At 49.1% G+C, this 26,111-nt stretch overlaps 1 protein-coding gene across 1 annotated transcript in view; it reads right to left on the bottom strand.

The window, feature by feature from the left end:
- Positions 1-26,111, bottom strand: part of FHAD1 (forkhead associated phosphopeptide binding domain 1) — a 159,547-nt gene that overhangs the window by 10,274 nt on the left and 123,162 nt on the right. Inside the window, exons 21-31 of the mRNA XM_018060595.1 lie at positions 21,854-22,027; positions 19,810-20,035; positions 17,750-17,834; positions 15,010-15,116; positions 13,134-13,293; positions 11,650-11,782; positions 7,924-8,053; positions 7,130-7,254; positions 5,056-5,151; positions 4,130-4,350; positions 3,427-3,592 (exon numbers count right to left, since the gene is read on the bottom strand). Coding sequence (XP_017916084.1) covers positions 3,427-3,592; positions 4,130-4,350; positions 5,056-5,151; positions 7,130-7,254; positions 7,924-8,053; positions 11,650-11,782; positions 13,134-13,293; positions 15,010-15,116; positions 17,750-17,834; positions 19,810-20,035; positions 21,854-22,027 — 1,623 coding nt within the window. The remainder of the gene's footprint in view (positions 1-3,426; positions 3,593-4,129; positions 4,351-5,055; positions 5,152-7,129; positions 7,255-7,923; positions 8,054-11,649; positions 11,783-13,133; positions 13,294-15,009; positions 15,117-17,749; positions 17,835-19,809; positions 20,036-21,853; positions 22,028-26,111) is intronic.

Below are 26,111 nucleotides of genomic sequence, written 5' to 3' on the forward strand. Positions count from 1 at the left end.
ACAATGGCCTTTTTTGGGTCCTTTGCTGTCCCATTCTGTGGTCTGGTGTCTCTGCTTTGGGGCCTCGCCTGCCAAGCCCTGGGGCTTGGGGGATGCCTCAGGGAGGGGTGAGCTCTCCAGAGGGCACATCAAAGGGAAAGTCAGAACTCTGTCAGTTGCCCAGCTCTCCCTGGCATTGCTTGGTGTGAAAGGAAACTGTCCTCTGCCTGAGGCAGCCCCATGACACACGCAGACTGAGGTCTGTGATGTTTAATTCAGAACGGTGAGCACTAGAAACACCACATCCGGGCTCCCTCAAAACAGGACAGCAGGCACTTTCATTTCTGGGGCTACAAGCCAGAGAGCCTGCTGTCTGGAAACCTCCTCCTGGAAAGTTTGCAGAATGGAGGACAGGCTTCTGCAAGGAATTCATCTGACCATCACCTCTTGGTTGAGAAAGACATCCTTCTATGACCTTCTAAGGCCTGGCCTCCTTAGAGCTCATGTAGGCAACACACTCACAAATACACACACATACAAACACAGCACATACTCAGGCATACACACAAGCATGCGTGCAAAAATACACAGCTCCAAGTTAGAAAGACTAACAGGTACAAGGAGGCAACTGGGGGCCAGACCTGCAAAGAATGCAGGACCTAGGACTAGAGAGATCTGGGGCTAGGTAAAGGCTCTACTTGGGACTTCCTTGGTAGCTCAGACAGTAAAGAATCTGCCTGCAATGCAGGAGACCTGGGTTTGATCCCTGAGTCAGGAAGATCCCCTGGAGAAGGAAATGGCAATCTACTCCAGTATTCTTGCCTAGGAAATCCCATGGGCTGAGGAGCCTGGCAGGCTGTAGTCCATGGGGTTGCAAACAGTCAGACACGACTGAGTGACTAACAAGACTCTGTGAACTCCCAGCTACTCTATGAACTTGGACAAGTCTCTTTTTTAATTCGTTGAGCCTCAGTTTCCTCATCTGTAAAATGGGGATCGTCATGACAACCAGGCAGGGCTACCAGAGGCATTAATAACCCTGATCATGGCTGCGTAGCATGAGTGGAGCCCAATGCCTGCAGACATCATGAAGAGATGGGGGCTACGGTAATTTTCCCTGTTTGCCTGATCCAGCCTGCCTGGAGATCTGCTCGACCTTAGGTGAGAGTGAAGGGCCAGGGAGAGTCTGATTTATTTAGGAGTCACTGTGCCAGTGCCCAGTGGGGCTAGTGACATGCTGCTGAGAACAGGAGTGGATGGTCACGGGTGTTAACTGCCAAGAGGACCAGAGACCCCACTACTGACTGCGGTGCAGGCACAGGGCTACAGCGAGCTTCTGGAGCTGGTGTCCAGCTGCTGCCCACGCCTGTCTCGATGTGTGTGGGGACTTCTGGCAGCAGACTCCACTGGGTCTGGGGCAGCACTCACTTCAGAGACCACCTGTGCAGTCAGCTGGCCACAGGGAAGACAGCCTCATCCACCTGCTGAGTCCCAGGCTCTGAGCTGCATGCTTCAGAGCCTGGACAGGTGTATCTGGGCATCGGAAACCGTTTGGTCCTGAGTTTAGACGGTGAGAGCTTGGATAGGAAGGGTTACCTGTGTTGTACTCAATCCTCACAACAATCCTGCAAGGCAGGTGCTCTTAGCTCCCATTCACTGATGAGGAAAGTGAGGCTCAGAGAGGGTGACTGATTTGCACAAGGTCACACAGTAAGCAGGGGGGTTTGACCCCAGGACCCACTGAGTCTTGTGTCATGTGATAGATGAGATAGCAGGATGAGGGGAGGAGGTGGCCTCTTAGCTGGATCACCAGCCTGAGTGTCAGTCTTGGTCTCTCAAGTCAATGCCTCACCAAGTTCATGCCAGGAAGCAAATCCCTCGTCCCCATGCCTCTCCTCTGTGGCTCCCACAGCCTCGAATGCACACCTGTCCATCCCTTTGGTGGACAAACTCCAACTCTCCGTTGCAATTCATAACAAATGTCAGCACTTGGAAAACACTCCCTGAATGCTCTAGACTGAGCCAAGTACCCTTCTCTGGATCTGAACAGAACCCTTACCCACTAAGTCAGCCTGAAATCAGCTCTTTAACTGTATGTTCTGCACTGAAAAATATGTCCTTCAAGGACATTCATCTATCTCTATCCACCTGATCATTCATCTACCTGAACACCTACTGATCCACTGATCTGGTGTCCACCCACCCACCCATCCAACCATCCATCCATCCATCCATCCATCCATCCACTTGTCCTTCCATCCATCCATGTACCGAAGATTTATTGGGTGTCTACTATTCTCTGTGTACTCAGAATAGCAAATTGAAAATCTTTATTCTCAGAGAACTTATTCATCTTTGTGTCCCTCACACCTGCCAGAACAATGAAAGTAAGAATAATAGACACCACTTTAAAAAATTCAGGACGTTCGCTAAGCTTATTGTGGCAATTACTTCATGTGGCATGGAAGTCACATCATTATGCCGTATACCTTAAAGTCAATACCGTGTCAATTACATCTCAATAAAACTGGCAGAAAAATAGTTATCTGAATAGAAAGAACAAGGTAAAATACATGAATTATCAAAAGTTAAAAAAAATACAGACAAGCTAGATGGTGAGTCTCAGAGGGCACTGTTTATAGCAGTCAAGACATGGAAGCAGCCTAAATGTCCACCGACAGAGGAATGGATAAAGAAGATATGATCCATGTACACAATGGAATGTTAGCCGTAAAAAGGGGGAAATCACGCCATTTGCAGCAACATGGATGGGCCTAGAGAGAATCATACTAAGTGAAGTCAGGCAGACAGAGGAAGGCAAGCATCATATGATATCACTCATATGTGGAGTCTAAAAAACGGATACAAGTGAGCTTATTCACAAAACAGAAACAGACTCACAGTTTGAAAACAAACTTATGGTTATCAAAGGGGAAAGGTGGAGGGGGGATGAATTAGGCCTTTGGAACTAACACATACACACCACCATATATAAAACAGATAATCAGCAAAGACCCATGTAAAGCACAGGGAATGCTACTCAATATTCTATAATAACCTGTCTGGGAAAAGAATCTGAAAAAGAACGGATATATGTATATGTATAACTGAATCACTTTGCTGTGCACCCGAAACTAACACAAAGTTGTAAATCAGCTATACTCCAATATAAAATTAAAAATTAAATTAAAAAGAAAGAAAGAAAATACAGACAAGCTAGACTCTGAGTCTCAGAGTGGTTAAGAAACCTGCCTGAAGTCACACAGTAAAGGCAAGACCTACAGTCTAAACTTAGGTCTGCCTGATGCTAAAGCTATTCTGCCACTTTCCTTCGCATCAGTAAATGCATTCTGTACTGCCTAGATCCCGCTGGGACCTCAGCTGGCCATTTCCAAAGGGGGCTGAGGGGCAGCCTCAGAGACTTTGCTCCAAGCAGGCAGCACTCACCTTCTGCTGCCTGATCGCCCTGTTGAACCTCTTCTCCTGGTGCAGCCGCTGCTCCATGCGCTCCAGGGCCTCCTTGAGCAGTGCCTTCTCTTCGGCCTCTTTGTAGATGTCATCCTCCAGCTTGGCCACCTGTGACTGGTACATCTGAACCGACACTTTGCTCTGCCTGAGCACATGGGAGAGACAAAGTCTCTTTTCCCCTCATCTTTCTCACTTACCAGCAATGCCCCTGCCCTGGGAGATTCTCAAGATACTTCTGTGTACGCCTAACTTAGCGGTTTCATTACAAGTGGGAGAGAATAATGAAGTTTGAGGACTAATGGGCAGAATAAATAGCTCATGGGCTGTGTAAGTGTGGCATGAAGCTGACACAGGTTATATTACCAGCCCCTCCCAATTTCCCAGGGAGGGTCAGGGAACTGATACTACTGAAAATAAGATGGGATTATGAAAAGCACACATATAGTGAAATATCAGACACATTCATAAAAGGTGCACCTTATTCCTTAAGAGAGTATAGGGCACTTTAACTGCTGCTTTCTGGCCCAGAGGACTTGCCTCCATCAGACCCTGAGTCATGATCCCACCTCCCCTGCACACCAGGACCTCTGTCCTCCTGTCTTGGTCCAGAGGTCTGCTGCTGCCCTGAGGTTTAGCCTGGAGAATGGAGGCCTGGGCCTTTCTGCGGGTACATGGGCCCTACCTGAGCTGTTCAATGTCTTTCTCATATCCTCTCAAAAGCTCCTCTTTTCTCTCCAGCCGGTTCTTGAGTTGGGTGATCTTATCGAACACCATATCAAGGTCTCTTTGTCGAAGCTGGTTGACTCTCTCCCTCTCTTTGGAGGAGAGGTGTTTCATAGACACATGACCTGACATATCTTTGATGTTCATCAGACTCCCGAGTGTTTTGCTCATATCCATGTACTACGAGAAAGCGTTTTGCAGGTAAGAGGCTTGGTCCACCACCACTGGTGGCTGCTTTTTTTTTTTTTTTTTAATTTTAAATACAGTTTTATGGTGGCTGCTTTAATGAGGAGTGTGTGTGCTGTGCTCAGTCACTCAGTTGTGTCTGACTCTTTGTGATCCCATGGACTGTAGCCTGCCAGGCTCCTCTGTCCATGGGATTTCCCAGGCAAGAATACTGGAGTGGGTTGTCATGCCCTCTTCCAGGGGACCTTCCCAACCCAGAGATCAAACCTGCATCTCCTGCGCTGGCAGGCGGATTCTTTACCACTGAGCCACCTGGGAAGCCCTTTAATAAGGAGGCAAGTGTCTAATTCTGTTTCATTCACTTTCTGCAATCACAGAGAACATATGCTTTGGAAAGGAGTACAATTGGGCTTTTAATACGACTTTCATGTTCCCTGCATCCATTTACGCTATGCCTTTTTGAGAACCAGGGGGAAAATGACAACAGATAGAAACATTTATTCTTGCTACCCAGTTTTCCAAGGAATTCAACTATGCAATTTCCAACCCATGCTGGGATAGTAGATGGGTCTGGCAGAGCTGTAATAACAACTAAATATCTATGAAGGGTTGATGTTTAGTTAAGCTATCTGGTGGTTGACACTGCCTGAGGGGGTTTCAGGTTTGGACAGGAGGGGGACTGATGCTAGGTGTACATACCAGCTTTTCACTGAGATCCAGAGCCTCAGTTGCATCTGTTTTCCCTAATTTATCAGTGGCCATGATGGACCCTGGGGTGGAAAGGCCATTTTGAGGCTGAAATAAAAAAAGAAATAAAAACGCTCTCTTGGTATTCATTATGATTTTCTACATCCAGAAGAATAACCCAAAGAATAACCGAAGAACCGGAAAGTTACTAAAGAATAACTTGACAGTTGTTGTTGTTCAGTCACTAAGTCATGTCCAGCTCTGCAGCCTCATGGACTGCAGCACTCCAGGCTTGCCTGTCCTTCACTGTCTCCTGCAGTTTGCTCAGATTCATGTCCATTGATTTGATGATGCCATCCAGCCATCTCGCTCTCTGTCACCCTCTTCTAGCTGTTTTTTTATTCCAGTTTGATTCCTCTGTGAACTGCTTTCTTACAGCTCTGTTCCCATCCCTTAAGAGCATAACTTTTCTTGAAATGACACATCATTAGTCCCGTTCTTTGGTCACTGTCTGTCTTCCCTCTAGACCAGCAGTTCTCAGCTGGGGATGACTCTGTGCATTCTCCCTTTACCTGGGACATTTAGCAACGCCTGGACATGTTGGTGGTTGTCACAACTGCTACTGGCATCTAGTGTGTAGAGGCCAAGGATGCTGCTAAACACCCAGTAACACACAGGATAGTCCCCCAAACAAAGAGTTACCTGGCTCAAAAAATTGGTAGCACTGATGCTGAGAAGATAAGCTTCAGAAAAACAAGAGTCCTGTTGCCTTTGCTCAGCTATTCTTTCTCCTGCTCCTTCTCTCCTTTTAATTGTTGCCAGCCTTGGAGGTTTCCTGCTCTGTGGTGTCAGTGGTGGGATGAGGGGTTGTTGCCAAGGAGAAGGCAAATCTTGGAAGCAGGATCAGGATATGGGATCCAGCTGAGCTCCCCACCTCTCAGAGGAGGGTTTGCTCTTAGCAGGAAAACCAACACGTTTCTTTCTTTCATTCTGTTTTTAAAATATTGTTTTGATGTGGATCGTTTTTTAAAAGTCTTTATTGAACTTGTTATAATATCGCTTCTGTTTTATGTTTTTTTTTTTTTTAGCCCTGAGGCATGTAGGATCCTAGCTCCCCCCAAAAGGTTCAAACACGGCACCCCCTGCATTGGAAGGTGAAGTCTTAACCACTGGACTGCCAGGGAAGTCTCAAAGCAACACATTTCTGAAGATCCACATGTCTAGCAAATGTCTAGATAAATGAGATTGAATGATTTTGATTATTTCTTCCAACAGCCCAAGGATGGTTCGGATCTGGCTGTGGCAGCAAACCATGCCCAGCAGGTTCTCTGATTAACGCTAACCCGAGCTGTCCATTGTCATGTGTCAATCAAATGCCCAATCAAACACCTCCTACCTAACAATCAAATTCTGCAAATCTGGGCAAATCAAACTAAGCCCCCTAAGGAAGGAAGGCTTTCTTGAATAATACCACTGAAACACTATTTGATAATAATCACAAGTATCATCTATTAAGTGCTCACCATGAGCTAGGCACTGGCATAAGCACTTTACATAATTATCTCCTTTAATTTTTCCATCATAATTTTACAGCTGGGAAACGGAGTCCCAGAAAGGTTAAGAGCCCGCCAAGGTCACTTGGTTTGCAGAGCTGGGATTAGGACACAGGCAGGTCTCTGATTCTAGAACTGTTGTGTCTTCTTAATCATCACGGCTCCCTTCTGCTACCTTTCCTGTGTTCGGGCTTTTGAGTTTACAGAAAGAAGCAAATTTTAGGCAAACTCATGGCATAATGTTATATAACTTGTTGAATATTTTCTGCAGAATATAACATATGATATGAAAAGGAGGGCCTGGAGATTGACCTAGCCAACATCATTGTGATGATACATCCTGCTATGCACATTTGAAAGCCCCCTTTCTGTTCAAACATTGGACCACTGGTACTGCTAGGCACTAACCAATCGATCCAGATGCTAGGCTAACAGGGAGGATCTGACCCTGAACCAGTGATGCCAGGACACCTGGATAGATCTGCCCTCAGACCCACCCTCACCACGTGTCAGTCACTGCAGAGGCAAATTACCACTCGGCTCTCTACTCGTGAGAAAGTTGGCAAATCAGGTTTTACATCCAATATTTTCTGAATGTTTTTTTCCATCCCGAGAGTCTTTAAGTCTAGAAATGATTCATCCATGTGGTCCTTAGGATCTAAAAAAAGAAATAATTTAGACTCAAAAGAAAGGTTCAGGAAGAAGTCACTGGATGTAAAGAAGTCACAGCTGACTGTTAACTGGACGCTTATCATGGGCCAATACTAACCCTCACAATCTGAGGCCCAGAGAGGTGAAATGACTTGTCCAAGGTCACACAGCTAATATGAGGCTGCAGCATGACACGGTTGAGGCACTGAGGGTGAACCTTTGGCCACAGGTAGGAGGATGGACCTTGAACCCAGGCTTCTAGGGCCTGGCTCAGTGTTCCACCCAGCAACTCTCTGTTTCTTGAGAGCCCCATTCCCTCTAAACAGGGTATTTATCTAGGAAGTTCCCCAAGGTTGATCCTTGAACACCATCGGCCTATGCAAAAGTTTCCATTGGGCCATAGTGAAATAAGAAAAAGAAGGACAATGTTACAAGTTTTTCATGAAATCCTGTTTATTTAGTATCAAGGCCTGCTCTTAACTTTGAGATTATGTCTGCCCCTCTTCCCCCACGCCCCCAACTCATCTTCTTCTTCTTTTTTTAAAAAACTACATCTTTTCACTTATGAAATGATAAGAATAGAAGACAGTGATCCTGGTCAGCCCCCACAGGGAACCCTCAGGTCTGGGGCCCATGGCTCAGCACAGAAGGGACCCCTAGGAAGGAGGGAACTTACTTGAGGAGCCGGCCTTCTCAAGTTCTTTAATTCGCGCACGAAGCTCAGACAAGGCCTTTTTCTGACGTTGAATGACCTCCTCATGTCGGGACCCTTTGCATTTGGCCCCTAGATCACTGAAGGACTGCTCCTGCGGCCAGAAAGGTGCAGACAGCGGCTTTATTAGGGATTGGAATCCCTCTATTTGAAGAAACATGAACAATTCATGGATTAGCAGAAACCCTGTCACTTAGTACCCTGGAAAATATTGTTAAGGGGCTTCAGCAGAGAAGGAATTTAAATATTTCATTTCAAATACAAAGTCACATCTAGGAAGATTTCCAACTTCCCTACTGACTTAGCATCACTATAAATAAGAGATCCCCTCTATGTTTCCTCGCCATGTTTTCTTTCTTTCTTTTTTCCTAATATTCTTCTAAGTTTGGGTTTCCACTTGTCATTCTGTTCTCATCTTTGAACAATCACATCAAATTCACTCCTGAAGGGGGGACTTTTTGGTTCTTTTTTTCGGTCTAGTCTCTTCTCCGACCAGGGATCAAACTCATGCCCCCTGCAGTGGACGCGTGGAGTCTTAACCGCTGGACTGCCAGGTAAGTCCTGGAGGGCCATTTTTCGGTGCTTAGCTGGTAGTAAGGATGGTGGTCTCATATTGCTATGGGGAATTGGATGGATGGGCTCTTGGCTGGTCTAGAGAGACCTAGCAAGTCCTCTCTGGGGTCTCTTCTCCCCTCCAGGCCCCTACCACTCATTCCTTCACTTCATTCAGGCTCTGCTCCCCATCTCCTCCTGCAGAGGCCTCCCTACTGCCTTGTCCCAAAGAGCCCCCTCCCCTATGCTAATCAGCCCCAGTCCTGCTGTTTCCTTCCTTGGAGGGCTCACCCTCATTGGACATTTTGTTAGATGTTGCCTTGTTTATCACCTCTCTTCTTTTTCAGAATGTGAACCCTGTGAGGAGGGGCTTCTCAGGTGGTGCCAGTGGAAAAGAACCCACCTGCCAATGCAGGAGATGTGAGAGGTGTGGATTTGATCCCCTGGGTCTGAACGATTCCCTGGAGGAGGGCATGGCAACCCACTGCAGCATTCTTGCCTGGAGAATCCCTGGACAGAGGAGCCTGGCAGGCTTACAGCCTATGGGGCTCCAAAGATTCGGATACAACTGAGCATGCACGCATGGACAGAGCCTGTCTCCCATGCAGGCCGTGCTATTCCCAAAGCTCAGCCCTGTGCCCGAGCACAGTAGGAGCTCCACAAATATGGAGCCAGAAGGGGCCTGCCCCAGCGTTCCTGCTGGGACCAAGGTTCAGCCCTGAGAGAAGGGGGTGCTGCGCTGAGGAGGGCCTCACTAGACCCTGATCCTGGCTCCAGCTGGCTTTCCGCCTGCTTGGCTGGTCCACTTCTGGGGCTGTTTCTACACCAGCCTCCCTCTCTTTGAGGGCATATGTTTGCCCTGGGAGTGAACATCAGGAATGTTGTGCATGTGCACACGTGCTGGAGGGTGGAGAGAAGGTGGTGGCTGGTTTTGGGGGTGGGGCAGCCGCCGGGCTTGGTGACAGCATTTCCTCTGCCTGGAGAGCTCGGCTGGGCCTGACGTGACCCTTGCTCATGGCCCTTCTGGGAATTTGTTTATTTAGAGAAGATGGAGATTCTTTCTCATACAACTCTTAAGCCCTCTGACCCACTCTGGTTTAGAAAGCAGGAAGTAGACTGAGTGTGGAAGGCTGCTCTGAGAAAGAAAAAAAGCCCTTTTTCCTTTCATCTTGCAGCCTCCCTCCCCCATCCTCCTCTAATACTACGTCATCACAGAAACTAAGACAGGGCCTCTGGTCAACAATCCTTCCCAGCAAACACAGGAGAGTCAGAGGGGGTCTTGTGTGGGCAAGAACCCTGAGCATCCTGCTTTGTGCCCAGCACAGGGTCTGGCATACAGCAGGTGCCCAATAGTTGCTGAATGTGTGAACTAACACAGGCCAGGTCCTGCACTAAGAGCTTGGATTTCAACAGGAACGAGACCTGCTTCCGGCCCTGGGCGCTCACAGCTGCGGAACTGGCTGCAGCCCCATGGCTGGGCTGCCCTAATAAGGAGGAGACGCTGCTGCTATAAAGGTCTCTGGATGGTGACTGGAGCCAGGGCCAGCCAGCGAGGCCACTGAGCTCTCTCCCTCACGCTGCGTGCGGCCCTGGCTCCCTGCTGTTTGGCAGGGGAAAGGCATCTTTGAGGAAGCAGGCAGGCAAGCCGAGACATTTGGCCCTGTTTCCAAGAGAAAGTCCAAAGCGCACTACTGAAACGCCCTGGTCTCTAGTTTCATAAAGCGAGGGAGAAAGGAGATCCCTGGACTCCAGGAAACCCAGGGCTTCGAGGAAGTGCTGCGCCCACGGTCAGCCAACGACGGATCACGGGGAGCCCCACTGCCCGCCACAGGGACAGATGGGAGCCACCGAACAGGACCACGGGATGAAGGCATGGTTCTCCATCGATGATGTGGCCCTGTGCGCTGCCTGGCTGGGACTTCAGGCGTGTGAAGGCCTCTGGGAAGAGATCATCAAGTCAGCCACGGAGCATAAATGGCCTGGCATTTGAGCCCTTTCAGGCCTAATTTAGGACGTCCCCTGGACATCTCAGAATCACACCTATACTTACAAAGGGCTTCCCTGGTGGCTCGGACAGTAAAAAATCTGCCTGCAATGCAGGAGACCTGGGTGTGATCCCTGGGTCTGGAAGATCCCCTGGAGGAGGGCATGGCAACCCACTCCAGTATTCTTGCCTGGAGAATTCCATGAACAGAGGAGCCTGATGGGCTACAGTCCATGGAGTCTCGAAGAGTTGAACACGACTGAGCGACTAACGCTTTCACTTTCACAAAGATATTAACTACAGCAACGTGCGGAAGCAGAAACAAATGTCCATCAACAGGCGACAGGCTGGATAAAAGGGACGTGATGGAATTCAATGGAAATGGCCCTGCGAGTCCCCAGCACAGGGCCAGGGAGTCACAGTTGTCAGAACTGTGACAGTGGCGGCAGCTGCTGCCTTAGGGTGGGGGGGTGGGCATCCCTGTCTGACAGTAGGAGGTTGGGTGCCACCCTATGTGCCCACCACTGTCGCCCAGCCCACATGCTGGGCCTTGGAGATGAAAATTTCCAAATCATTTGGTATGTTTGCCTCAAAAATATAATTTCCACCTTGGGACAAACAAAAGACTGAGGTAGACCTTCACGTACGTTTACTTGAAAATATGCCCATGAAATAGTATCATGTGGGAAAAAAGAAATAAGTTACAGTATAAATATGGTTTGAGACTATATTTTGAAAAAAAATCTATCAAATAAATATATGTATAGGTAAGCTTGTACGTGTTTGTGTGTGTAAGTTAAATTTGTTTCTCAACAATCCCATGATGGGGTGGCTGGCATTATGCCCACTTTCCAGATGAGGGAATTGGTACCAGGTTGCAGGGTTTCTGAGTGGAGGAGCCAGGATCGGAATCCAGGCAGACGGGCTCCAAGCCTGAACTTCAACCGCTGGCTGTATGAAGGTGTGGTGGTTTCTGTGAGGAAGAGGGCTGACGGTACCTGTGCCCAGCTGGTGATAACTTTATACATTTCACATAAGCAAGTCATGCTTTTAGAACTTAGAATGAAGATGTTTTCAAAAGCAAAGAAAGCCTCCACTGGGCTCTTTCTTAGTTTATCTTTCTAGATGCCCCCGGGGATGGAGCAGGTGCTCACCTCTTGGCTGCTCAAGAAAATATCGGTGTGGACTGGTTCTATCTGCACTGAAATGTCACACATCTTGGTTGCATTCCTGGGCTTCTGTTCCTTCTCCTTGTGCAGCTGGAGTTTTTGTTTCTCTTGGGAGGCCCTGGGGGCAGAGAAGATGAGTCACTGAGCAGGAGGGTGGCTGGCCGCACAAGGTTTGGGAACCACAAATTACCTTTGTACTCACAGGCAGAAGTGGGAAAGGGACTCCCTGTTTACAGGGAGCCGAAATCTTGGAGCCTTCAAGCTCCTGCCTGAGGGTCTCCAGATAATTGAGCTTGCTGGCTAGTGACCAGGGAGGCAGGCCCCTCTCCATTCTTGCCTCCTGCACTGGGTCTTCAGGATACCTGCTGTGGCTTTTATGGGGGCCATTTAGTGCCTGTCTGGGCTTCCCTGGTAGCTCAGATGGTAAAGCGTCTGCCTACAGTGCAGGAGACCTGGGTTCGATCCCTGGGTCGGGAAGATCCCCTGGAGAAGGAAATGGCAACCCACTCCAGTATTCTTGCCTGGAGAATTCCATGGACCGAGGAGCCTGGTGGGCTACAGTCCATAGGGTTGCAAACAGTCAGACACGACTGAGCAACTTCGCTTAGTGCCTGTCTGCTATTTCTAACACCTGGTGTATGTTAACCCTTCTATTTCTCATAACAGCCCCATGAGCTAGGGCCTCTCCTTGCCCCATTTGACAGACCAGGAAAGAGACACGGCAATTCCCCTGTGGTCATGGAACTTATAGATGAAGGCACCTGGCTTTGAATCCAGGCAGCCTGGGCCTGGAGCCTGTACTTTTAACCACAATGTGAATCCACCTTGGCCATGAACCATGAAGCAAATGAAGCTATGGGTTATACATGAGAGATCAATTTTATTCAAATTTTCTTGGGGGAAAACATTAATCTTATGTCAAAATAAAACCTGCAGAACAACAACAGTTTACTTAGCTTGAGCTGACCTCCAGTTTACACGTTTGTTCAGTCAATATTTATCAAGTTCCTTTACACGCCAGGCATTGTGTGAACAGTGGGGAGTCAGTAGCAGGCAAGGTCTACAAGGGGTCCTCATGGGGAAGGCAGACAATTCAGCAGGTGGGAGCAGCCTGGCTGTGTGAGAGGTGTTAGATCAGGTGACGTGCTGAGGGACCCTGGGCAGAGCAGGAGCCCTTGGCTATGTTTGGTGAGGGTGAGTAAAGGAGGATTTCCTGGAGGGAGCTGCATTTAAACTGAGACTTCTCTGAAATATTGGGCAGGAATCTCTGAGATGCTCAGAACTGAGCAAAGTTTTAAATGATGAGGTTGTGAAGCAATGAAACATATGTCATTCATTCATTCATCTACTCATTCATTGAACTCTTTAACCATCACTGACGGAGCCCTTCCTTTCTCTATGCCAGGCTCCCTGGGTACTTGGGTATGCCTGGGCCCCCCCACACCTGCTGTGCAGGCCTTCCCACCCACCTGAGAGCCTGCTTGAGGACCTCCAGCTCCTTGTCCTTCTTATCCACCAGGCTGGTCATCTGCACCATCTTGTCCTTGAGCACGCTCAGCTCACTGCTTTGTTGCTGGACCAGCGCCACGTTCCGCTCCAGTTCTACCTTCTGCTTCTCGTTCAATTCCCCTGGGGGGTACATGCAAGCTGTTGGGGGTGGGGTCCGGCCTGGGGTCTCCTGGAGGGCCACAGCAGATCTGCCAGGCCTCCGAAAACCACGAGGCAGTCCACCCTCCAAGAATTCTCAGGGGGCTTCAGTAACGGCCAGGAGGTCTGCTTGCAAAAAAAAGAAAAAACCAACGAAACCGCCCACCAGCATCACCTTTCGATGAGCGCCGGCGCCACCAGGCAGCCTGTGTGGCGCCCGCCTGGCCCCAGCTGTCAGGGCCTGTGTGCCTGTGGCATTTTAGGGCACCTTCAGCAGCCTGCTTCTGCATCTGCTTGCCTAAGGCTTCTGAGCCCTCTGGAGACAGCTCTGCTCACGCATCTGCCAGAGGCAACAGCCTCCAACTGAGGCCCGGTGGAGACAGGCTGGAGCCCACAGCCCAGCCCCCTCCCTGTCCAGGTGGCACTCGGAGGGCTGTGACCACATTGCTCCCCAGCATCCCCCCTCCCTGGAAGAATTAAGCTCTGTCCCCTACTGTGCCTGCTGACAGACAGCACGGCAATTCTTTATCTGCTTTCTTCCCTTCCCTGTCTCACTTCCCTTCCATTGCTCTTGTCCCTTGGATCATCTCTCAAATAAACCACCTGCAGTGGAATTCTGGTCTCGGGGTCTGCTTCTGGGAAAATCCAAACTAAGATCCCTACATTGTCTCGGATCTTCATAGCAACTCTACAAGGCAGTTTCTAGTAACAGCCCCACATCACAGGTGCAGAAACCAAGGTTTACAGAGGTCAAGGGACTTGTCTAAAGTCACCCATCTAATAAATAGCAGATCCAGAACTGGGTCCAATGCCTCCTGATTCTAGCCTTTCTGCCGCAAGTTCTCATATCTTGGAAGGGGGAAATCCCTCTTTGAAAAATCCTGCTATGAAAGTCCTGGGGACATCAATTGGTCCAGACACAGGGAGTAAACACAACTGAAGGTCTGGGATGCACAGGGCTTGAGGTGGGGACCAGATAAAAGGAATGTTCTTCACCCTTCCTCCACCCCCTCCTAAACCTAATTATACCTCCCGACTCCTGCCCTTTGGCTAAATGGAAGCTAGGGATGGGAAAGAAGAGGCAGCTCTAATAAGCAAGAAGAATGGAGGCAGAAATAAGTCTGGGGAGAAGAGGAGACAAGCAGGAATATTCAGCCAGACTTGTGCCCATCCGGAAGAGAACAGACCTCAGAGCTATCTTGCCCCTACTCTAGGTGGGTCCTGATGTCGATGTGAGGGACAGGAGGAGCCCCAACAGGCAGATGTGTGGCAGGTCTAGGAGCTCCTCTAGATAGAGGCAGGAGCGACCTAGGGTACACTTACTCTAGGTCCATAAGCTGGTGGGCGCTAGGACTTGTGCTGGCTGGCCTGCCAAGCGAGGGGGTCCACGAATGACCTCCAAGCCTTTGCTCCTACAGACAAATCCTCTGTGGTCAACGGAGATTCTTCCCGAAAAAGAAAGCTGTATTTCTACTCAGAGGTGTGGAGTCATGTGAGAATGCTCCCTGTGATCCCATATCAAATGAAATCAGTTCAGTACCCGAAGCTTTTGGTGATCCTGAGTTACAAATGCTGTGATGGCCCAGGACAGCAGGTTGAGGTGGGGTTTAAATGCCCAGCTTTCCAACCCCGAAGACCCATTTCTTTCCTTTCTCAAAGTGGGTTGGTAAATCGAGAAACATGGGCAATTGTACAAACCTCTCAGGTCTGACATTCGGTTATGAGCTTCAGTCAGGTTCTTCCTTAACCTCATGATGATCTCCTGCTGAGACAGGATCTCCTTCTGAGCAGTCAATAAATCCTCTCTGAAATTCACACACACAAAAAACAGACCAAGTCAGTTCAGCTCCATCTCTGTGGTAATGCTCCAGTGCCTGGAAGGGGAAAAATGCAAAGGCAATGTGATCCTCCATCAGTGATGGTCCAATCTGGGGATGATGCCACCCCCAGCAAGGGTGACAAGCACACTCTTGAAAAGTTCTCAAAACAGGAATCTGTTTTGATGCACCTTCGTTATAAAGAAATACTTGGAGGAGACAGAACAAAGGATCCTGGCTGGGTTTGCTCTGAGGCTGAAATACAACTAATATCAAAAGGACAGCTCTTCCTGCTCAACCGTCTGTCAGCAGGAACCATTGCTCTCGTGGACTTTCGATCTTTGGTGCAAAGAAGAGGGAAGACTATTTTTGTGTGCGTGGGTTCAGGGATTCTTCGAGGATGAGGAAAAAGAGAGAAGAGGACAGTATGGCTTCTGTGCTCTCACCAGCTTCAATTCCTGATGGAGAGAAGAGGGGCCACATGAGTGGGTGGTGTTCAAGTGACCCTTTGGGGATGTAGGGGTTCTGAGGGCACAGAGAACTAAGCGGGGGACACAGAGAGGGTGGATGAGGGCAGGTCCTTGGTCCTACACCCCAGAGAGTGTGTCTTGGCATCACAGTGATCAGGGTGGCTGACTGGGAGGTGATGTTTCATGGGAGGGGCCCAGGGTGATGGCAGGAGAGGGACCTTGAGGGCCTTATGAGCAGGTATGAGACACCCCAGCCCTGAGACAAGCATATTGTGTGTGTGTGGTGGGTGTGTGCATGCATGTGTGTGTATGTGCATGTGTGTGTTGGGGCAGGAGGAAACACTGCAAAGGGGGTTTAGAGATTGAGTCTCTTAGTTCAGTTGCTCAGTCATGTCTGACTCTTTGTGACCCCATGGACTGCAGCACGCCAGGCTTCCCTGTCCATCACCAACTCCCGGAGTTTATTCAAACTCATGTCCATCGAATTGGTGATGCCATCCAACCATCTCATCCTCTGTCGTCCCCTTCTCCTCCTGCCTTCAATCTTTCCCAGCATCAGAGTCTTTTCTAACGAGTCAGTTCTTCACATCTGGTGGCCAAAGTATTGGAGCTTCAGCTTCAGCATCAGTCCTTCCAGTGAATATTCAGGACTGATTTCCTTTAGGATGGACTGGTTGGATCTGCCTGCAATGCAGGAGACCCCGGTTCAATTCCTGGGTTGGGAAGATCTGCTGGAGAAGGGCTAGGCTATGCACTCCAGTATTCTTGGGCTTCCCTTGTGGCTCAGCTGGTAAAGAATCCACCTGCAATGTGGCAGACCTGGGTTTGACCCCTGGGTTGGGAAAATCCCCTGGAGAAGGGAAAGGCTACCCACTCCAGTATTCTGGCCTGGAGAATTCCATGGACTATAGTCCATGGGGTCACAAAGAGCTGGACATGACTGGGTCTCTGGGCAGGTATTAGTGTCACTTCATTTGTATTCATAGTCTTTTGAACTATAGCCTCCTCTTATATAGACCTTTGAAGGCAGTGTCTGCGTTTATTATGGAATAAAGCAAAATACTTGCAGGCTGCATGTGAAAATTGAAATAAAAAAGATTGGTGATCACTGGAATGGATCACACACATACACATACATGTCTGTCTGTCTGTCTATCTAATCTCCTTGGCCATGACTCTTCCAACTTGAGGATGAGACTCTGCATTGAGTGTGTCCATCATTAAGGAAGTGAACCAGAGAACAACTTGATGCTGATTCTTTTCCAGGTCATGGCTACGGTTTTCTTTACAGAGTTTAGGAGGAGACACGGACTTTACAAGAGGAGACAAACTTTTCAGAACATGGAGATTAAGAGTCTGACTATCATTGCCTTCTTGGGGTAAAACCTGTGTAACGTGAGACTTTGGTAATTGGTATTTGGGGCAGGGCTCAGGCCTGCCTTCTTTGAGAAACTTTCTGAATCCTTTCTCTGCCTCATGTTACGACCTTCTGCTTTGTATGATGCTTGGAAATATCTTTCAGGATCTTTCCCATTCATGGGTTTTGTTTCTCTGGAAATTGTCAGCTCTTTGAGGGTTGGGAAGATCTCCTGGAGAAGGGAATGGCTACCCACTCCAGTATTCTTGCTTGGAGAATTCCATGGACAGAGGAGCCTGGTGGGCTGCAGTCCACAGGGTCACACAGAGTTGGACACAACTGAGTGATATCACTTCATTTCTTTGAGGCTCCAGGTATGAACCTTTGGGTTGGGAGGGATCTTCAAGGTCGTTTAGTCTAACCTCTCAACTTTTAACCCTCTGCGGGATCCCATTCCACCAAGCGGTTTCCACTGTTTTGAAACCCCGAAATAGGCTTGCCTCGGGCAGGTCTTTGGGGAAAATAGCTAAGCAGTAGCATTAGCTGGCATTCATGTGCCTCCTTATCTCACAAGCCGGGGGTGCTGAGGAACAGGAGGGGATGTGACCTGCCCAGGGCTACATACCTGGAGAGTGTTGAGTTTAGGATTTGAACTTAGATCTACCCAGATCTTTCCACCAGCCTGCTTTACTAAAGGGACTGAGAAACTCAACCAGCAGCAAGGACTGCACAGACTCAACTCCTGTCAGATTCTGACAATGTGACCAGAAGCAGGAGCCCCATCCAGTACTCACATCAGGTGGTCGCACATTGCATCTTTGGAGCTGCTCTCCCCTAGAGGTGCTGCTGCGGGGTCTGGCTGTGCGTCCCCCTCCTGGGCTGAATCAGAGGGACACGTGAGCGTCATCACAGTCCTCGGGCAAGAGATATTTTCCTTCCCCTTTGCTTATCAACAGAGCAAACCTTCTCAACTGACAATCCTTCCCTCCGCCCCCAGCCCTCTCCACCTATTGAGAAACACCATGTGTTCTGTGTCACCGACTGCCCTTCCCCCATGCATGAGCTCGTGACATCTTTCCAGCTACCCTCTGAGGTGGTGCTGCTTCCCAGGTAGCTCAGTGGTAAAGAATCCGCCTGCCAATGCAAGAGACATGGGTTTGATCCCTGGGTCAGGAAGATCCCCTGGAGGAGGAAATGGCAACCCACTCCAGTATGCTTGCCTGGGAAATCCCATGGACAAAGGAGCCTGGTGGGCTACAATCCATAGTCATAAACAGTCGGACACAACTGAAGCGATTAACACCCACTGATACCACTGACAGCTGAGGAAGTGAGCACAGCATTGCTGGGACCTGCTGGTAACCACTCGGTTAAGGGGTGAGAGGCAGAGCCTTAACCCCTCCCCGGGTCGCACCTCCTGCCCCATTTCCTGCTGTCCGCTCAGATAAGAGTCTCATCCTGTGCTCACCTCCCAGTTACTCTTCAGCCCACTGCCTTCTAGTTTCCGCCACTGCCCCCATCCTCAGTTCACTCGCTCGTTTATTTGTTCAACAGATGCTTATGGAACATCTGCTTGATGGCAGGCATGGATCTAAGTCTGGGGTGACAAAGAAGTGTCCCAGCTGGAACACCCTCCCTCTAACCTGGACCTGGGCTGGGAACCGAGTCCTGAACTCTGCTCTTGACGTGGTGCCCTGTTCATGCCGGGTCCCCCGTCAGGGCAGTGACCTGGCAAACTGTAGGGATGCTGCCTGGTGGTCCACAGCTGAACCCCCAGTGTCTAGAATGAGCTCAGGACACAAGAGCTGCTCAGCTAAGCGTGCTGAATGAATGTATCCATGAGGTGAGTCCTGACAGCTTGTCAGCTGGCTTCAGACTAGGACCATGGTTCTCAACCAGGAGTGAGTTTACCCATACGGGGATGTTCAGCCATGTCTGGAGACATTTTTGGCTGTCGCACTGGAGTGGGAGGCGGGCATGCAGTGGGTAGAGGCCAGGGACACTGCTCAACACCCTAAGTGCACAGCAAAGTCCCCAACAAAGGGCGCCCCATTCCACGCGCATGCTCAGTCACTTAGTTGTGTCCCACTCTTGGTGACCCCGGGGACTGTAGCCCTCCAGGCTCCTCTGTCCGTGGGATTTCCCAGGCAAGAGTACGGGAGTGGGCTGCCAGGTCCTTCTGCAGGGGATCTTCCCGATTCAGGCACTGAACCCACGTCTCCTGCATTGCCAGGCGGATTCCTTACTGTTGAGCCACCAGGGAAGCCGATCTAGCCCACGTGGCAATATTAACGCTCAGGATGAGAAACCCTAGGCCGAGGCCTCTACTTCCAGAACTCTTCTCCAAGAGCTCACTGTCTTTAGTTTTATCTGTTACCCTTGGTCATTCAGGGCAAATAAGTGCTCACAACTCTGAGTTCTTTCTCCAGGCATTTTTTTTTTTTTTTTTTTAAGAGATAAACCCCAGCTGGTTGTGAAAAAGCATTAGACAGAGCCGCAAATTGCTGATGGCAGAGAGACGCCTTTGAAAGGCCCCTGCCCAGGATGCTTCCATGGGGAAAGGACGGTTCCCGTCGTGTGTCCTGACACCCCTCACAGCCCCGGCAGCCTGTGCTGCTCCTTGGCTGACTGGCTCAGCACAAAGCCTGTCTCTCTTCATCGTGTTACTTCTGCTGAACCCGGGCCTGGAGGGCACCTAACCTTGCAGTGAGATAAGGACAGGGGCCTCCAGACAATAGAGGGGCTTTTAAAATGAGATGCAGACTTCTTCTTGTCCATCAGCCTGGAGGGACCCACAGGGTCATCGGAACCCACCATGAACACTAGGGTTCCCTTGGCATCTCTTTGGACCGACCTGGGTCATTGTCCTTCAGCGTGGCGATCTCTCCTTCTATCTTTCTGTGGTGTTCGGTCACCTTCTGGAGTCTTTCCTCGAGGCTCACGATCGTCTGGGAGTGTTGCTTGATTTGTTCCTTGTATTCCATGATTTGCTTTTCAAATTCGTGCTTCTGTGATTCCTGCTCCTCTTGGAGGGCCATTACTGTGTGCTGTTGCAGCTGCATCCGCTCCTCCATCATGATCTGGGGAAACAGACTTGGTTCATGTGATCTTGGGAGCTGGGTAAGATGACGAGAACAGGAACAACACAACAGCACGGCCCTTCTGCACCCACTGGCACTGAGCTCTGCCTGCCCCAGGACCTTTGCACGTGCTGTTCCCTCTGCCCATATACTCCTCCCCAGCTCCTCACAAGGCTGATTCCATCACCTCCTCTGAGAGGCCCTCCTGGACTGCCTATCTAAAGGAGACATCATCCTGAGGCACTTATTACCATATGAACCATCTCATGTCTTTATGTCTCACTCCCACTAGAATGGAAACTCCATGAGGGCAGAAACCCTTTCTTATTTACCCATATGCCCACAGCATCAGAGCCCAGATCCCTGCCACAGCATCTAGACCCAGATGCTCAATAAGTACTGGTTGAGTTAATGAGTGAACAACTTTATAAGAAAAAAGTGAATAAATTTGTATTTCTTAAAAACAAAAGTTACCAGTGGCCTCCTGATGGTGTGTCACACCCCTTCCCATGACCACCCTCCCTGCTTGCAGCTGCTCTGCACACCTGAGTCTCAGTGCCCCATCCTTGTGCCCTTCCCGCTCCCCCCACCCCTTCCTCTGCTCTCAGGATGAGGTCATTCTCCTGCCACCTGGATGACATCATTCTCCTGCTCTCAGGATGATGTCATCCTCTCGCTCTCCATTCCGTGTTAACACGATGGGCCTCTGATCTCCTCTGGATGCAGAAATTTTCTGCCCCAGATGCTCACACACGGCCCCTCCTTCAACCGTCACTCCACTGAGGCTCTCTTCCAACTTTAGTCTTCATGTCTCACTTCCTGCCCCAAATCTAACGTGCCACCGAAAGTTTGGGCAACTTTTGAACTTTGATATCCCTACCCTCGGTTCAGTCTGAATGCTTTATCTTCTCCAGGAGACAGTCTTTCTCCCACAAGAGACCTGCCCTCATCCCCAAGCCCAACCTCTATCTTTCCAGCAACTCCATGTGCTATCAACCCCCCCCTCCATGGTGCCCTGGCTAGAAGCCCGCCCACCTCCTTGGCTCCTCCCTCTCCTCAGGACTCCTGTCCTGTCAATCAGTTAACAAATCCTGCCATTTCTGGTAACTCCCTCCAGAGCAACTCCTTTCCCCTACTCCTCTGCTACCCCAAGTGTCCAGGTCCTGTGACTCAGGACCTTGGGAATGGCCACCACATGCCACACCCCTGAGCTGCTGTCTCCAAGCCCAGTCCCTCTCGACTTCTCTCTGCCAGGTCAGTCCTTATTATGTCATTGTCCACAGACCCATTGGTTAAATGAATGAATGACAGGTCATTGCAATACTGAGCCCTGATGGTGAAGGGCCTTGAACGTCAAGCTAAAATTGAAAAATACTATCTTAAATTCTATGGAATCATCACTGGCCCCTAAATTCTCAGTATGATCCTGGGAGTAGCCTGAATTTCATCATCTTAGAAGGCCCTGGAGAGACGGTGTCATAGCTTCTGTCTACCGTTCATACTAAATTAATGCTTCTCAACAGAGGGTGATTCTCCTCACCCTCCCCTGCCCACCGGGGGTGATCTGGCAAAGTCAGAAGACATTTCTGGTTGTCACACCTGGGGTAGGGTGCCACTGGTATCTTCTGGGTGGAGCTCAGTGGGTGCTGCTGCACATCCTAAAATGCACAGGACAGCCCCCCTGCCACCCCCCAAGACAGTTACCCACCCAGAACATCACCAGTATGGAGGCTGAGAACCCCTGGTCTAAACTACACATGGCATCGTGATCTTGTGTTGAAGGGAAAATTCTCCCGTCCCCGGAAGGCACTGACTTACCATTTTCGTCTTGGCAGTTTCCAGTTCAGCTAATGTTTCATTTAATTTCATGGTGAGGTTCTCTGCTTTCAGACTTTCAGCCATCTTTGTTTTCTGAGCCTTTTCTAGCATGGCCAGTGTATCATTTAATTTATTATTTAAAATATCTTCTTTTTGCATTTTTAAATCCATTTCCTGGACAAACAGCAAACATCAAACGAACAGAAGTTCAGGTGTAAATATTTACCCCAGGCTCCCCCTTCCCCTGTTTTCAGAGAGGAGGGGACCTCTGTTCTGTTATTGTTCTGTCGATCCTTTTAAAGTCCAAAGTCCATGTTTTCTCTGGAAGGTTCCAATTACTGCAGAACTCAAATTCAGCTGAGATCTACCTCCTTGAGATTTCTGGCCCCTGAGCTCAGTTCTGTCACTTGGAGCTCATTGAACAAGTTTTATTTCTCTCTTATGAGACAGCCCTTTAAATATTTGAGAAGGCTGTCATGTCTCTCCATAAATCTGTCTTCCAGGATAAATGCACCGAGTTCTTCACCCCCGAGTCATAGGACCTGTGTTCAGGACATTCCTCCAACTTACTCCATGACTTAGGCCCTGGGATGACCTCCCCTGGGGACCCTGGGAGGTTAGACTCCAGTCGCCGTGTCCCCAACATCTTCTACCTTCTCCTCGGACCCATTCTTTCCATCTTAGTCAAAATCCTACTGTCTTTCTTGAGTCCCTCCCCAAATAGTGCAGAAAGTGGGCTTTGTCACAGGCACTGTGCTGGGGATGGATGGACTTCATCTATTTATTTGACTTCACTTTTTAGAGCGGTTTTAGGTTCACAGTAAAACTGAGCAGAAAATTCAGAAAGTTTTCCTTTAACTCCCACCCCCGCCATAGGCACAGCCTCTCCTACCATCAACATCCCTCATCGGATCATCTCATTTGTGATAACTGATGAACCTACCTTGACACATCATTAGCACCTAAAGCTCATAGTTTATATGAGGGTTCAACTCGGTGGTGTACACTCTATGGATTTGGACAAATGTATGATAACATGTATCCACCATTATGGAATCACACAGAATAGTTTCCCTGCCCTAGAAACCCTATGTGCTCCATCTATTCATCATCCTCCCGCCCCTTACCAATCCCTGATCTTTTTATTATTGCCCTAGTTTCGCCTTTTCCAGACTGTCACATAGTCAGAATCATACTGTATGTAACCTATTCATGAACATTATTTAATCCTACATGAAACATATTCGGGCTTCCCTATGGCTCAGAAGGTAAAGAATCTGCCTGCAATGCGGGAGACCTGGGTTCGATCCCTTAGTTGGACAGATCCCCTGGAGGAGGACATGGCAACCCACTCCAGTATTCGTGCCTGGAGAATCTCCGTGGACAGAGGAGCCTGGCAGGCTATAGTCCATGGGGTAGGAAACAGTCAGAAATGACTGAATGACTAAGCACAGCACAGCGCAAAACATATTCTCGAGGTGCAGTGCTCGGCATTCCCAGACTCTGTTGGTGGCAGTGAAAACTGGTATGACCTTTCTGAGAGGGTCACTTGGGAACCTGTTTCACGAGCCTAAAAATGTTCATATCCCATGACCCACTGATTCCACTTTTGGAGATGTATCCTAAGGACATAACCCCACACGTGCACAAAGCCCCTGACACAGAGCTGCTCAGCCAAGCAGCTTTTCACTCCACTGGAAAGAGAGAGACACCCCCGTGCCCAAGGGTAAATGAATCAAGGTTCACCCAACACAGTGCAAACCCAGGTCATCCTTTACTGGTGTGTTGTAGAAGAAAATTCAATGATATGTGGACATACTTGTAATATATTAAGTCAAAATGCAGCATGCACAGTGTAACAGTGTAAATAACTCTGTAACAAATTGGTATTTGTCCATGTCTGTCATAGTGATCATCATAAAGCTGGTCTGGAAGGAATCACATCAAAATGTCATCAGTGGACTTCTTCGGTCCATCAGTTAAGAATCTGTGCTTTCAATACGGGGAGCATGGGTTCAATTCCTGGTCAGGGAACTACCATCCCACACACTGCATAGCGCGGCCAAAAGAAAAAATAAATAATTTCATTACTGTTAACTCTGCTCGGTGGACTCATGGATTCTTCCATACTTCTAAAAATTTCTAGAGCAGTTACTCCTTTTATTTTTTAAATTTATTCTTAATGTTTTGGCTGTGCCACATGATATGTGGGAGTCCACCCCAGGGACTCTCCATTCACCAGGATAGACCAAAGAAGTTCAAGGTCAAAGACCCAGTCAGACATAGAGAGGCTTATTTGCATGCCGTTTTACTTGCACACACAGGAGAGCATTCGAAAAACTGATTTCATCTCTACAGGTGAAAACAGGATTTATATGAGAAAAAGAGGAGAGAGGAGAGAAAAATAAATTCAGACCTGCTGGAACCCTGAACTTGAGTAAGCTTAGTTCCTCCACCAGGGATTGAACCCACGCACTCTGCACTGGAAACGTGGAGTCTTAACCACTGGACCGCAGGGAGATCCCAGGTGCTCATTTTATAACTGGGAAATGAAACTGATTTTTTTGTGTTTTTTTTTTCTTAAAAAAAAAAACAAAACCAAAACAGAGCATGGTTCTCATCATGTGATGCCTGTGAGCCTCGCCTGGGAGAAGCTTCATTCTCTCCGTACCACCACTGAACTCTGTCTGTTCTTATTTGGGGTCGTGATGTGGTCGTTACTGTTGAGAAGTCCCAGTGCAGACAGTGTGCGGAACTGGCCTGAGGAGGCGCTCCCTGGGGGTCAGTGGCAGGCACAGCACAAAGCGGAAGCACTCCAGCTGTCCCGCGGAATCCACAAAGAACTGAGATGGCTTTTTTGATGGGCCATGAAGTTGCCTCAGGGCAGAGCACACTGCCTGGCATCTTTGCTCCTTGCCAGCTACTCAGCAGCTTACTCAAGTTCAGGGTTCCAGCAGGTCTGAATTTATTTTTCTCTCCTCTCTCCTCTTTTTCTCATATAAATCCTATTTTCACCTGTAGAGATGAAATCAGTTTTTCAAATGCTCTCCTGTGTGTGCAAGTAAAACGGCATGCAAATAAGCCTCTCTATGTCTGGCTGGGTCTCTGACCCTGAACCTCCTTGGTCTATCCTGGTGAGTGGGGAATCCCTGGGGTGGAGTCCCATTTCTTAGCCCCTGATGTGATGCTGTCAGCCTGCCTGCAGGGCTGTCGCAAGAGCTTGCCCTCTGATGTCACTGTCGTTTTCTCTAAGGCTGCTGTTGACGACACTGTTGGTTGCGTTAGAGTCTCCTCTGTCATGACCCTGAGGACAGATGTTCTCTGGGTTGAGTACCCAGAATGGTCTAATTTCCAGGAGCACTTGGTCCATTTTGTCTAGTGAACTTCACAGCCACTGGGTGTTCGCTTTCACTGTGCTAATAAAAACTGTGACCCATTCATTGATTTTGTGATACACTTTTTTTTTTTGTTTGCATTAATCTCATCCCTAATCCATTTTCTGCCCCAAATAATCTACTTTAAAATTCTAATTCCTCCTTTTCTCCTACCCCTAACTGAAGTATTTTATGGAGGAGGCATGTGAATCATTGGGGAAACAAGGCTGCATGGAGAGATGGCCCCTCTTGGGCTCCTTCTTGGGCAGCGCCCACCTGCCCACAAGGACTCCTGCACATGTGCATCAGCCCAGAGCTGACAACTCTCACATCATTTCACCCAGCTCATCCTCTGGACACGCTCCAGTTGGCAAAGGCCCCTCTTAAAGTGGTGCTAGGGTGTGCATGCGTGCACGTGCGTGCTCTGTCGTGTCCGACTCTTTGTAACCCCATGGACTGTAGCCCCGCCAGTCTCCTCTGTCCATGGAATTTTCCAGGCAAGAATACTGGAATGGGTAGCTGTGCCCTCTTCCAGGGGATCTTCCCAACCCAGGGACTGAACCTTGGTCTCTTGCACTGCAGGCAGACTCTCTACCACTATGCCACCTGGGAAGCCCATGTGAAGTGAAGTCGCTCAGTCGTGTCCGACTCTTTGCGACCCCATGGACTGTAGCCCACCAGGCTCCTCAGTCCATGGGATTTTCCAGGCAAGAGTACTGGAATGGGTTGCCATTTCCTTCTCCAGGGGATCTTCCCGACCCAGGGATCAAACTTAGGTCTCCCGCATTGTAGGCAGACGCTTTACCGTCTGAGCTACCAGGGAAGCAGGGATAGGTAATCCAGACATGGTTTACTGGCACCTTGAGCAGCGTCGTTCCAAGAGC

Source organism: Capra hircus, chromosome 16 (assembly GCF_001704415.2).
Source record: "Capra hircus breed San Clemente chromosome 16, ASM170441v1, whole genome shotgun sequence".
Lineage (NCBI taxonomy): Eukaryota > Metazoa > Chordata > Mammalia > Artiodactyla > Bovidae > Capra > Capra hircus.